Genomic DNA, 14,444 nt, shown 5'->3' with positions numbered 1-14,444 from the left:
GTATTGAATGAGTGGTGGTATGGGGATCGGGGAGACCCAGCCTACGCCCTGGAGAGGTATTTGATGGAGCCGGACACCCTACTCGGCTGGGAAGAGGAAGAGGCTTCCGGTGGCCACTCAGGTGGTCTTCCAGATCTGGAGACAGGCGCTTCACCGCATGGGATGGTGGAACAGATTGACTGCGGAGACTCCATTGTGGCAGAACGGTCGCTTACCGGCTCTGGCGTCTCTACAGGGGTTCCGCGGCTGGGACGCAATAGGGATCTCGGCGCTGGGCCATGTAATGAAAGGCACGACCCTAAAATCATTCCAGGAGCTGAGGGACGAATATAGTATGCCCCAGACCCAGTTCTTTAAATACTTACAGTTCCGGCATGCCATCACTCCTGCCCTGGAGAGACTAGACTCCTTAGATGAATTCAGCCCCCTGGAAGCAAAGGTATTCATGGGTGAGTTAGAGGATAAGAAAATATCCCGTATTTACCAATCTTTGGTCATACACTGCTTCTCCTCCCTGGATAAGCTGCGGACCACATTGAAGGGGGATGTGGGAGTTCTAGAAGAAGATTGGAGGGAAGCCCTTGCCGCTACTAGAGGTGCAGCCGTTGCCGTACGATTACGGTTCATCCAATTTAAATATCTACATAGAGCTTACTATACTAGAGAGAGGCTGTGGCGAGCGGGCTTGATTGCGTCCCCTGAATGCCTGAGATGTGGTCGGGAGGTTGGCACCTTCCTACATACAGTATGGTCATGTGGAGAGATTCTGGACAGGTGTTTGAGACTGTTTGGCAGAAGTATTGGGTTGGGAGCTCCCCCGTACACCACAGCTGGGCCTTCTTCATGTAATGGAACAAGTGGGTGGCAACATTTATAAACGACACCTACTGCTCCTTGGCCTTACTGTGGCCAAGAGGGATGTAGCCCGTGCCTGGAAGGACTCCAGGGCCCCCCCGGTGGGCGTGTGAAAAAAGGGATTAGATTACTGTATGGGGTTGGAGCGTCCAGTGTTTGAGGCCCGAGGTTGCCCCAGGAAGCACTACAAAATATGGAAGAGCTGGGCGGAGTACAGGGGATTGTGGCTGGAGCCGCCATCACAGAGTGATGTGACTGCAGAACAGATGCCGTAAGAACCTGGGTGGTGGGGAGTTTGCATTACCTGTTTCATGACTCTTTTCTTTCTTGGACCTGTGAGGACATCGTGCATGGGGCAAGGGTGGGATCCGGGAGGGGTTAGTTAATACGGGGTAAGGGGATAGGAGAGTTGTAGTAATAATGCTTATTTGAATGACTATTGATTGCTATTCTGTGCATTTTGATTCTATGCTCACTGTCCCTCCGGAGTTCGGAGTACTGTGGTCTATTTGCAATCTCTCTCAAGAAAATAATAAACTTTTGTTGTGAAAAAAAATAAAAATAAAATAGTACAATAAAGGGGGCAGTGGAAGGACAGGAGTCAGTCAGTCAAGAGGATATGTTTTACTCCAGGAGAGGGACAAACAGTATGGAACAAGATTTAGAAAGCCATTGTCCAAGAAGCAAAGACATTAGTGACAGCCAACCAAGCAATGGTGGGCTTTTAGCCCACTGTCATAGTTAGGTAAGCCCAAAATAAGTTTCCACATCCAGACAGAGCCTGGTTGTTGAGACTTAAAGATTACTGGCAGATACCAACTGCCAGTTTATGAACATTCTCACAGAAGCATATGGGGACAGCTTCAAGGAAACACCACCAACTTAGGATGTCACAACTGAACTGCACCACTAATCAGTTGAAACCAATCTTTTGCCCGGAGGAGGGGCAAGAATATCAATCTGTAAACTTTGGCCATCTCAAGACATTTAGAAACACCATGCAAGACCTTGACTGCTAGAGTGGAGAGTCTGCGTCATCCCTGACCAATATGTTCTTCTAGCCCAGCTGTGGTAGGAGCATGAATCTTATCTGGTTTCCAGACAAAAGGAGCACTGGAGGTTTTCTCTTCATCACAGATCTGAGGTTAATGATCCGTTGGCTGATGCTGGTTTCCCTGAATCCAAAACAACTTTAATAATCAATTTCAGTTTTCTGGCTCTGGGGCTGACCTCTTAAGTTGTGGTAAAACATGACCATGACAACCCTTATGGCTAGTATGAAAGATACTCTTGAAAGTGCTTGTCAAACATTAAGAATGAAGATTCTATAAGAGGGCAACAGTAAACAGTATAGCAGGCATCAGAATACGGAAACTGTGGTGGTTTTGTTATTCAATAAAAGTCATCTCACAAATGTTCACTGATCACCAGACTCAAATGAATACTGCACAAAGGAAATCAACCAATATGCAATAAAAGGAACATAGGTTTGGAATAAATAACACTCCACGTAACCAAAAGCTCTTTACAGTCTTCCTCTTGAATACATACAGCTTTTTTGGATTTAGCTGAACTAGTGCTCAATGTGAAAAAAGGGCAGAGGCCCAAAGATTTTCTTAGAAGTCCATTGCCAAATGCCAGTGTTTCAGAATACCATGGTCATTTGTATGTCCTCAAGCCCCTTTCATTTACTGGGCTGCACTTCCTGACTAGCTCACTCTTACACAGGTTCTATTTCTTACTCACCTTCTAGCGTTGTCACTGTTTTCCCATCTCTCGTCCTTCTCACTTTTCACTTACCTTTGCTGAAAGTCTTATAATAAAAACCAAGTCTAAGCTCCTGAAAACAGCCCACCAAAGTTATGACCTGGTGTTTGCCACAGGATCAACCTTCTAGAAGTAACTACTATGGAAAGGATGAGACTTTTACACTAAATAAGCAAGTGGGATTGTAGAGAATTTTATTCCCCAGCGCAACTGCATATGTCAAGAGGTATTTTGTAGACATTACGTGATTCCTGTTGCTACAGTAACTTGACGGAATTCCGCGCAACTGATAAACCATGAACATTCTGCCTCCAGTCCGCCCTTCTTGGGCCTGGTTATTTTAGGAGAATTTTCTTTGTCACATGTTGAAGCTTCATAACATCTGAAGCACGGCCACACTACATATAAGGTTCTCTCTTCAGTCCAGGTCTTGGAGTGAATTTTACTCCGAAAAATTGACCGCTCTGATTTTAGGACAATTGTAAACAAAAAAAATATATATGCTTTCCCAAACGTCTGATAGAAGAATGGCTGCACATTCAGAATTTGTACATTTTTGTTTTACATTTTTTGGCAACAAAGATATATTGCTACTTATTTGTGCTTTTACATGTGATCGATGAATGCGCAATGAAAAATGTTAAGAAATGCTGACATAAAGTGCCTGTTAACTTGCATATAAATCTGCCCATTAGCAGCCAAAGTACAACTCGTGTGTCCTGCAATGAGAAAAGCTTCCATCTTGATCCAAAGGCCATTTAGTTAAAAAAAAAAATCCATTGAAAAAAACCCTATCATTATTAAACAGCAGTCCATAAAGAAACTTAAGTGCTTGCACGCGTGGTGCTATTAGACCTCAGAAGGTATTCGTCTTCACTACCTCTGCGCCTATTGACAGTGTGAATTTCACTGTTTAACACTCGCTGAAGTCGGAAGGCCAGCTTCCTATCTTCTTCCTCTTGCTTGAGTTTACATTCCTCCTCTGTCCACAACAGGTCGTCTGCCAGCAGTGGAGAATCATTGGTGACTTGCTTTAGTCTTTTCAAAGATCCTCTTTGCTCCAAATGCTTGGTTTTACAGCGTCTTTTGCGACTATGCCGCTGTGAGGGGGACCTTTCAGTTCCAACACCACAGGTACCATTTTGCATTTTTCCTAGACAGTTCTTCTGTTGTCCGTTCGGCCTTTTCCCTTTGGTCTTGGCCAAAGGAAGTGTTCCAGTTTGTCTCTCTTCTACCAACTGGCTGCCCACAGGACATCTTCGACACTCCACTCTGCAAATTTGCGTAACACCCAGTTCAGATTTTGCTGGCACTTCAGTGTCTGAGCAAGATTGACTGTTCTCAGAGGGTTTTTGGAGAACTGTCTCAGGCAAAAGGAACGTATGCTCTTTTACTAATAAAGCCTCTGAATTGTCGTTGCTTTTACTTCTGCCATCTCTTTCAGAACTAATGAGGTGCAAGACAGACGTCCCTGCATTCTGTTCGGATCTGTCATGTAATTGCTTATTCACAGGTGGGCTTTTTTTCTTAGACTGCTCACTTGCTAAAATATCTTCGCCAGAAATTGCGGGGGACGACGTTAATGTGCCCTGTGATAATGTGTTTTTGGTTTGTCGATCCTGAAAAATGACATCCCATTTTTGCAAAACTCTCGGACTTGCTTCATAGGAGGTTGGAGACTGTAGATTCCTTCGTAGATTACGTGGCGTAGACTTTATGATTGGTGGCTGTAGGACTTTCCCATTGGGAAGTCTTTTGGGAGGTGTGCAAGGTGAGCAAACAATAGGCTTGAAATGGTTGAGCTCCTCAGAAATACTGTCGTTGCTTTCCGGGCTGATTGATCGCTCTGGCTTCTGCGGCATGGAGATCAAGCTTCCAGAAGGACGTTTGTCTGATATAAAGTCCGGCGCAGAGAAGGAGCGATTGTTTTCAGTTGATAAAAGAACTCCAGCAACTGATGAATTAACACCCAAAGAAATCTGTAACGAAAAGAAATATAACATGTTAAGAAATGTCAGTAACCACCGCATTAGATGCTTCAAGATCAATATAACGTGGTAATGAGATTGGGATCTGGTAGAGAAATTAATTAACGGCACATGGGCAAGATTTAATAAACATGCTTTCAGTGGTACACACAAGCAACCCAAATCCGGTGTCAAACTGATTTGGCTTTAGCTTGGTTCCAGTGGCACAGTGAGCATGTGACCAACATCTGGGCATACCTTTACCATTCAGGGCGGTATACCAAACACACAGATTGTGACAGAAGGAAAGCTTGTAGTAAGTCTAACCACCGGCAATCACTTGTGGCATTCCAAACCATCATTCTTTTGCCCCTACACCACCTCAGTTAAGACCCAGCCAGTGGCAAGGGTAAGCCTAAACGAAGAGGTCTTAATTATTTGTTAGTTTTTAGTAGCAGCTTGATTAGGGATATTCACAAAGAATGTACTGAAAAGTATAAATTAAGTAACAATTTGACTCAGATGAACTCTAGCAACATCCCTTTCAATATATCTTGGAAACTGAATGAAAAACTTAAAAGCTGCCTGTTAGAAATGGGATCCCTGGCTGGCCAGGGCTTTCGCCAAAGTCAGTCAGAGACCACCACTCCTAAGTCAGGGCAAGGGAGTTACACGCCAAGATAACCTCTACTCGCCCTCTAGGTAACGTGGCGCGAGCAGCAAGGCTAAACTTGGAGGCGATATGAGTTAAGTATTTGCGCACGCACCCCAGCAACAACACCCAAGGGCCACCACAAAGGAAACTCCACACAAGGTTATATATAAAAATAGCCTTTGTATTACACCAAAATACATTAGATAAAACACACACTTTACAATGTGCCAGAGGCACGGGCAGAATTTACAGGGGATATTTACAAGGCAGGGCCACCTGGACCACTGTCAGGAATCAGAAGTAACACTTTCAGAAATAGCACTTTAGAAAGTAAAATCAGTGTAGCACACAATATAAACATAGAGCACACAACCAGTAATCACTGGTAACAGGACCTCATTAGCACCACCTGTACTAGGGAGAAAACAACCACCTACACATCACAATACCTGTAGGGGTGTAAAAACAAAACACATGATGCATTAACATTCAGAGGTGTAGCAATAACATTGCGCAAAACTTAAATCAGTCACCACCTGTGACAGTCCCTGTGTCCCAATGTCAGGGCCTAAACGTAGCAGTTGCCCACAAAGTGCTGGGCAACTGGTTCAGGGAAAGTTAGGGCAACGTTGGAGCCTCTCTGGCTCGGGTTGGAGTCCCCCTCTTGGGGACTCGAATTGCCCAGAAATGCCCCCTAAGAGCCTCTCTGGCTCTAAACACAAGGGCGCGAGGTCGCGCTGCTGAGGGGGCAAGGGGGGGGGGGGGGGGGGGGGGGGGGCGGACACCGACAACGTGTCCCGGCGCCCCTCCCTTCGCTTCTGGCAACACTCACCGGCTCTGGCCTCGGGGAGCCTCGGGGATCCGGCCGGCAGCTTCTCTCTTCCCGGCTCGGCTATGGAGGCGGGACTTCCGGTCGGCCTCTCCTGGGCCGCGCTGGGATTGGCTGGCCGCCTCACCACTTCCGGGTCGCTGCGGGCAGCGCGGCGGCTCGCTTTTAGGCAGGCAGGCGGGCTCCCATGTGATCCGAGGAGTGGGCTCCCTCGTGGATCAACAAAAACGGGCAAAACAACGCGGCAATGAGCGGGGTGGCACCCGCGCCGCCAAATCGCCACACAAGGAAATCAGATGCCGGGTGGGCACCGGCTGTGCTCTCAAAGCGCTAGCAGCGCTAGAAACGAAGGGCAGGCGCTCCCAAGCGCCTCCAGGACAAAATACAGCGCTCACAGCGCTAGGGGCAAAATCAAGCGCTTTCAAGAGCTAGGCAGGCGATTCCAGCGCTCCCCAGCGCTGAAGGGCAGAGAGCAGCGCTCTCAGGCTGCAGGCAAGGAGTCCTCAGTGCTCCCCAGCACTGGAGGACAGGACAAGGCTCCAGCAGGGGCTGGAGGCAGGCAGGGGGGCAAGGCTGGGCCAGAGCCAGCACACTGGGTCTCCAGGCAGGGAGACACCCCAAGTGGCGGTCCTCCTGGCCCCAGCAGCAGCAACAGCCCCCTCTGGCAGGATCCAAAAGCAGAACATTTTCTAAGGGGACACAGCCCCTTCTTTATACTGTAAAATCCTTTGTTTCAAGGTGCAGGGTGGGGGAAAAACCAGTTTCAGCTGGCTTTGGAGCACTCTTGATGGCCCAACCACCCATTTCTTTCACTGGGGAGGCTAGGGTCGTTAGACACACCACAGGGGGGCGGAGCCAGCATTGTGTGGGGAAAACCCAGCCCATCCAGGACACAGGTACACTGCTCCCACACATCACTCATGCTAATCTCCCACTCACCACCGGGCAAACCCATCTAGACTTCCTGGAGCCTGGCATGCCAGCCAGCTCCAGCCAATCACGCTCCAGCACCCTCACAGCACATGCACACATATCTCAATGTCCAGAAGTAGCCCTTCCCTTCTAGACACATACATGCCGCAGACACCATCTTGCAGCATTCACTCTCACGAGTTTACACATACTAAATTCGAGCCTGCACTCCCCACGCATCAGGAATTACCAGGGACACAGACATTCCCCATGCATTCCTATGGGAGGGCAGGCCAGCCATACTACACGCACGCACTTTCACTCTGGGACTCAGGGGAAAGTGCGCAGAGACCCAAAAATCACTGACACAGGGTCACACAAGGCAAAAAGTTCAGGGGTGAGCCAGCCCTGCGGGCCAAGTCCAACATAACCCCCTTCCAGCCAAAACGCAGGGGAGAACAATCACCACCGTGATGGACTTCCCTGCTTGGGGCGATAGAACACGGATGCAGGCCCGCCACTGCCGGGACACCCTCCTGTTCTATGCCACTGTGAACCCCTAGGGTTCCTTCTAAAGCTACTGTAAGGACCAGCTGGGCTACCCCACTGGTACTCCTCAGCTGTCCGCGGCCAGGACCAGGCCCTAGGCCACCCAGGTGCCACTGGTTCCTGCCTACTCACGAAGTGGGGGGTAGTAACCCCAGGCCCGTAGTAGCCGTTCTCCACTCCTCCTGTCTGCAAGACAGGACTAGACTGCCACTGGTTCTCCAGCCTAGGGTCTACAACCCCAGGCGGACCAGGAGTCTCAGGGAAGGCTCTCCTCCCCTTACCTCTTCTTTTAGGGTTCCTCCTCCCCGTGCGAGGGGGACACCTAGAACGCCATTCCAACCTAGGGTTTAACCCCTCTGGTTGAACCGGGGTCAGAGGTGGGCTCTCCCACCCTCTGCACCCCCTTCCAGAGGTCTGCCCTCTCCCAACTGGAGAAGTTCCTCTGGAAGAAGAACCGGTCAGGACACTGGTTACAGTCGTCCTACCCTTCAGGTCAGGCTGATCCTGAACCTGGCCATTGAACCTCCGGTCTAAAACCTTTGGTGGAACAATTGCCGGGCACTCCAGGACTTCTGGGGCTTCACACGCAATCCCCCTGAGGCTAACAAATGTCACATCTGTTGCGTGACTGTCTGTCTGGCGCAGATCTCCCGTCCCCTGTCCACCTGACAGTGCGCGGAGATCCCCCAGACCAGAAGTGGCACCACCCGGGTCCCTCCAAGAAGATCTAGCCCAACTGGCTAGCCTCTGGTCCACTGGTGCATCCACTGGGAAACTCATCCCCCAATCACTCCTCACGCTGGATTCCTGTACCCTCCCTACCGGAGCGGTACTGTCAGCCTCTAGAACCACAGGAGCTGTGTTTACAGACGCTCCAGGTCCTCTACTCACTAGGAGATCCTCCTCAAATGGACTAACAGGAAAGCATAGGTCCCCACCCTGGTGTTCCCTAAAGAAACCATCCAGGCTCTGAGGCAGGGCTTCGGGCATCTGGGGACTCTCGGTCTCACACTCACTTCCGCTCCACTGAGACAGACAGCAAGCCCCTACACCCTCCTCACTATACTGAGACCTAGCTGGGCTACTCTCACCCTCCTCCACCACGCTGGGTTGGAGAAAACCTGACCCACTATTATTGGAATTACTCACTAGCGGCGCTAAGGAACCTTTCGCACTCTCCCAGCGCTCTGCTTCATCTGCAAGGTCCCAAGGACAAAAACACTTCAACTTCAGCAGGTGCTGACGCATCTCCGGACAAAACACTGAGCAACTGCTCTCTGAGGAACATATTCACCACACCGTCCACCTCATTGTCCGAGTTAGCCTTCAGCCAGTCCCACATTGCATCTGAACAGTCACCCACAAAATACTTCCATTTCTGGTGAGACTGTTTTCTAAGGTTCCTAAACCTCAACCTATTCTCCTCCTCTGGAGAAACAGGAACCATACTCAGGGAACTGGGAATTTCTAGACTGAGATTCAAATAGCTGCCACCACTGGACTCAACCCTCCCTGGGGGATCCAGAAAATTATGACTGCGGTCAGGGGATAACCTACACTCTAGGGCTATCTTCTCCCTGGCCAAGGCCCTCTCAGCCTCTGCAGTCCGCTCATTCACACCCAGCTGCGCCATCTCTCTGGCATGCTCTAACCTGAGCTTCTCCATGGCCAGCTGGTGCACCCTCTCTTCTCTCCTATCCACCCACTCCTCTGGGGACAGGGAAAGGGATGGGGTGCTACATCTGACACTGGACCCAGCAAGGGACTCCCTATCTAGGGGGTACTCGCTCTCTGCTGGCGCCGATCCACTGTCAAACTCACTCTCCACATCAGACTCTTCAGGGCTCCCCTCAGACCCACCACCCTCATGGTGTGCGGTCCGGGCCCTCTCCCTCTCACTGTGCTCACGCTCCCAGTCACTCTTCTGCCACAGGATCATGTTATCCCTAAGCTTGGACTGGGTGTCTGACTCACTCACTGGGATGTCTCTCTCCTTACATAACCGTACCAACTCATGCACACTGTACTTAAACAGGCCACAAAGGTTAAAAGGAGATTCCATCTTGACAGGATGCTCACAGACACATGCAACACAAGGGACCTAGCAATCTGAAGTAAAAGTACACAATTCCACAACTTCCACACTCTCCTTAAAAAAAAAAGAACTCACTCATGCGTCCAGGGAAACACACCATTCATCCACACACACCCTCCCCTCGGATCGGTAAGGCAGTTTCTACCACCCCTGACTTCTCAACCTGACCACATGTGACACAGGTACCAAACTCTGGAAGAAGGGCGGGGGACAAATGTACTGAACACAATTATCAAATGACTCTCTTCAGGAGAAGAAACAATGGAATTTTACCAAAAACAATAATCCCCAAAAATGTGGTTATCTAAAAATGTAGAGCTTTGAAGTGTGGCCTGTCGCCACTGTGGTACAGCGCAAACACAAATCCTTATCCTCACCGCTTGCCGCCAATGTTAGAAATGGGATCCCTGGCTGGCCAGGGCTTTCGCCAAAGTCAGTCAGAGACCACCACTCCTAAGTCAGGGCAAGGGAGTTACACGCCAAGATAACCCCTACTCGCCCTCTAGGTAACGTGGCGCGAGCAGCAAGGCTAAACTTGGAGGCGATATGAGTTAAGTATTTGCGCACGCACCCCAGCAACAACACCCAAGGCCCACCACAAAGGAAACTCCACACAAGGTTATATATAAAAATAGCCTTTGTATTACACCAAAATACATTAGATAAAACACACACTTTACAATGTGCCAGAGGCACGGGCAGAATTTACAGGGGATATTTACAAGACAGGGCCACCTGGACCACTGTCAGGAATCAGAAGTAACACTTTCAGAAATAGCACTTTAGAAAGTAAAATCAGTGTAGCACACAATATAAACATAGAGCACACAACCAGTAATCACTGGTAACAGGACCTCACTAGCACCACCTGTACTAGGGAGAAAACAACCACCTACACATCACAATACCTGTAGGGGTGTAAAAACAAAACACATGATGCATTAACATTCAGAGGTGTAGCAATAACATTGCGCAAAACTTAAATCAGTCACCACCTGTGACAGTCCCTGTGTCCCAATGTCAGGGCCTAAACGTAGCAGTTGCCCACAAAGTGCTGGGCAACTGGTTCAGGGAAAGTTAGGGCAACGTTGGAGCCTCTCTGGCTCGGGTTGGCGTCCCCCTCTTGGGGACTCGAATTGCCCAGAAATGCCCCCTAAGAGCCTCTCTGGCTCTAAACACAAGGGCGCGAGGTCGGGCTGCTGAGGGGGCGGGGGGGGGCGGACACCGACAACGTGTCCCGGCGCCCCTCCCTTCGCTTCTGGCAACACTCACCGGCTCTGGCCTCCAGCGGAGGCGGGTCTCTCCCTCTGGTCCCGGGGCTCTCCTCTCCACTCGGGGAGCCTCGGGGTTCCGGCCGGCAGCTTCTCTCTTCCCGGCTCCGCTACGGAGGCGGGACTTCCGGTCGGCCTCTCCTGGGCCGCGCTGGGATTGGCTGGCCGCCTCACCACTTCCGGGTCGCCGCGGGCAGCGCGGCGGCTCGCTTTTAGGCAGGCAGGCGGGCTCCCATGTGATCCGAGGAGTGGGCTCCCTCGTGGATCAACAAAAACGGGCAAAAAAACGCGGCAATGAGCGGGGTGGCACCCGCGCCGCCAAATCGCCACACAAGGAAATCAGATGCCGGGTGGGCACCGGCTGTGCTCTCAAAGCGCTAGCAGCGCTAGAAACGAAGGGCAGGCGCTCCCAAGCGCCTCCAGGACAAAATACAGCGCTCACAGCTCTAGGGGCAAAATCAAGCGCTTTCAAGCGCTAGGCAAGCGATTCCAGCGCTCCCCAGCGCTGAAGGGCAGAGAGCAGCGCTCTCAGGCTGCAGGCAAGGAGTCCTCAGTGCTCCCCAGCACTGGAGGAGAGGAAAAGGCTCCAGCAGGGGCTGGAGGCAGGCAGGGGGGCAAGGCTGGGCCAGAGCCAGCACACTGGGTCTCCAGGCAGGGAGACACCCCAAGTGGCGGTCCTCCTGGCCCCAGCAGCAGCAACAGCCCCCTCTGGCAGGATCCAAAAGCAGAACATTTTCTAAGGGGACACAGCCCCTTCTTTATACTGTAAAATCCTTTGTTTCAAGGTGCAGGGTGGGGGAAAAACCAGTTTCAGCTGGCTTTGGAGCACTCTTGATGGCCCAACCACCCATTTCTTTCACTGGGGAGGCTAGGGTCGTTAGACACACCACAGGGGGGCGGAGCCAGCATTGTGTGGGGAAAACCCAGCCTATCCAGGACACAGGTACACTCCTCCCACACATCACTCATGCTAATCTCCCACTCACCACCGGGCAAACCCATCTAGACTTCCTGGAGCCTGGCATGCCAGCCAGCTCCAGCCAATCACGCTCCAGCACCCTCACAGCACATGCACACATATCTCTAACTATCTATAACTGCTTCACAGTAATAGTTTGTCCACATCTGCTGGAAGATCTCAAGCAGTGGCTATAGCCAATATTTTTTTAGGTTAAATTAGTTTAATAAACCTTTACGGGCTTATTTGTGTCTTGACGTAACTGCTATTTATCCAAATGCAGCGAGTCCGTTTTAAAACCTCTAGAAACTTTTAATATAGTTAAATGAATGAACATTGAAATAATACGTTAGCTAATGAGTGAGCATTTTAGGGAATAATATGCATCAAGCTAACGCAAATGTTTCCTCTTCGGAAAAGATGATGCTTCCATTCAAATAATGAGGCTATAGCACATACAGTGTACTCCCAACTGCTAGTGAATGAAATCATGTGTTCACAAGGTGCAAATGTTTTAACCCCTTCCACACTCATGACGAGCTGGGCTCGTCATGGTGTAGCCTCCTCAAACACTGATGACGAGCCCAGCTCGTCATAAAACAATGAAAAAGAACAATTTGCAGCACAGAGGGGGAAAACGCATAGCAGCCATGGAGTTAAACAGTTGTACCACCTCTACGAATAGTAATCATAAAAGGCCACACATTATTGTATGAATTTCATTAATTTATCAGTGTTACAAGCCAAGTTGCTTTAAATCCTCACAAAGTCAGACTACAAAACATTGCATGGGTTATTAAACTTTTCTTATCTTGATCAATAGTTTAATATTAAAAAAAAAAAAACATAACCCACGCAGCAAGTGATCGTGCTTAGTGAATAGGGAACGGGAAGTAGTATTAAGGTTGCAAAATAGTATGCACAACATTGTTTTGTTTTTTAATAAACACGTACAGACTGCAACATTTGATTTTGTTGAAGAAAACAAGTTACTTACCTGTAACTTTGGTTCCCCAGTATTGGTAACTTTCATAGATTCCCATGCTTTGTATCATTCCCCGTCGTCGGAATGGGAGCCTCGGTAGTATAATAACCATAGAAACAAAAGAGAAACACAGGCCCAAGCCTCATCTCATTTTGTATCCTTTCACTCTCTTTGTGTAAAAGAGACAAACTTTTGCTAGGACCAATCAGAGCAGCCTCACCCTCTAGAACCTTCCTGAGAGAGCTCAGAGCCTCAGATTTTCGTAGCCGTTGTGCAAACCGCCACTATCTCATGTGAAAAGGCTGAGCTTTCCCAGGGGAGGAGGGTGGGCGCATGGGAATCTATGAAAGTTACCAATACTGGGGAACCAAAGTTACAGGTAAGTAACTTGTTTTCTTACCCCAGTATTGGAGCTTTCATAGATTCCCATGCTTTGTATCAGAGTAGCTAGCAGTAATAACCAAGACACACTTTGCAGATACATGGCCTCACATAACCATAAAGCATATACATAGCAAAGTAACCAAGAAACAAAATGTGCTCACCAGGATGGAGGGTTCGCAGGGAAAGCTCACCTCTCAATGGAAGAGATTCCGCAGAACTGCTTGACCAACAGCCGCGTCGTCTCGTCCCGCAGATTCTAGGCAGTAATGTTTCGTGAAGGTATGAGTACTGCTCCACGTTGCTGCCCTGCAAATGTCCTTAATGGCGACTCCAGAGAAAAGAGCCACCGATGATGCGCCCGACCTTGTAGAATGGGCACGAACCTTATTGTTCAAAGGCTTACGAACAACTGGGATGATTTCCAAAAGGGCTTTGTACATTCCAGGTAGAATTTTAAGCATCTCTGAACGTCCAAAGAATGTAGAGTGCGTTCCGCAGGTGTAGAAGGACGCGGAAAGAAAGACGTCAAAATCAAGGGCTCATTCAAGTGAAACTCGGATGGTACTTTCGGAATGAACTTTGGATTGGTGCGAAGAATAAGAACATCCTTTTTGAATTGAAGGAAAGGATGGACTATGGAGAGGGCTTGAAATTCACTAACTCTTCTTGCTGAAGTCAGAGCTAGAAGGAGAGCAAGTTTCTAAGAGAGGAACTTCAAATCCGCCTTGTATATCGGCTCAAATGGAGGTTTCATGAGTTGAGCCAGGACAAGATTGAGCTGCCAAACTGGAGGAGGAGGTCGAACTGGAGGGAACATCCGGAATAGACCCTTCAAGATCTGCTTCACAATCCGAGAGGACCATAAGGAAGGGCCTGAAGAAGTACGCCAAATTCTTGAAATGGCCGCAAGATGGACTTTCACAGACTAATCTGCCAACCCAGATTTAGCCAATGATAGAATGTATGGCAAGAGTTGGTGAGGCAGAGATTTATAAGGATGGAGACCTTGTCTTTGACACCATAGGCAGAACCTGCTCCATTTTGCCTTGTAAGCCTTATTTGTGCTCGGTGCTCGAGCTTGTGACAAAACGCCTCGACATTCTTGGGAAAGATTTAAATGACGGAACTCTCGGTGTTCAGGAGCCACGCTGTCAAGTGGAGCGAATTCGGATCCGGATGGTAAACCTGCCCCCGATTCCTGGACAACAGGGATGGAA

General features: G+C 49.3%; 1 protein-coding gene across 1 annotated transcript in view; it reads right to left on the bottom strand.

Moving 5' to 3' along the window:
* Window positions 1-2,799: 2,799 nt before the first annotated feature.
* RNF169 (ring finger protein 169) overlaps window positions 2,800-14,444 on the bottom strand; it is a 217,417-nt gene continuing 205,772 nt past the window's right edge. The window contains exon 5 of the mRNA XM_086933814.1: window positions 2,800-4,601. Coding sequence (XP_086789940.1) covers window positions 3,447-4,601 — 1,155 coding nt within the window. The 3' untranslated portion in view covers window positions 2,800-3,446. The remainder of the gene's footprint in view (window positions 4,602-14,444) is intronic.

Source organism: Lissotriton vulgaris, chromosome 8, assembly GCF_964263255.1.
Source record: "Lissotriton vulgaris chromosome 8, aLisVul1.2, whole genome shotgun sequence".
NCBI lineage: Eukaryota > Metazoa > Chordata > Amphibia > Caudata > Salamandridae > Lissotriton > Lissotriton vulgaris.
This window is presented reverse-complemented; position numbering and strand designations above follow the sequence as displayed.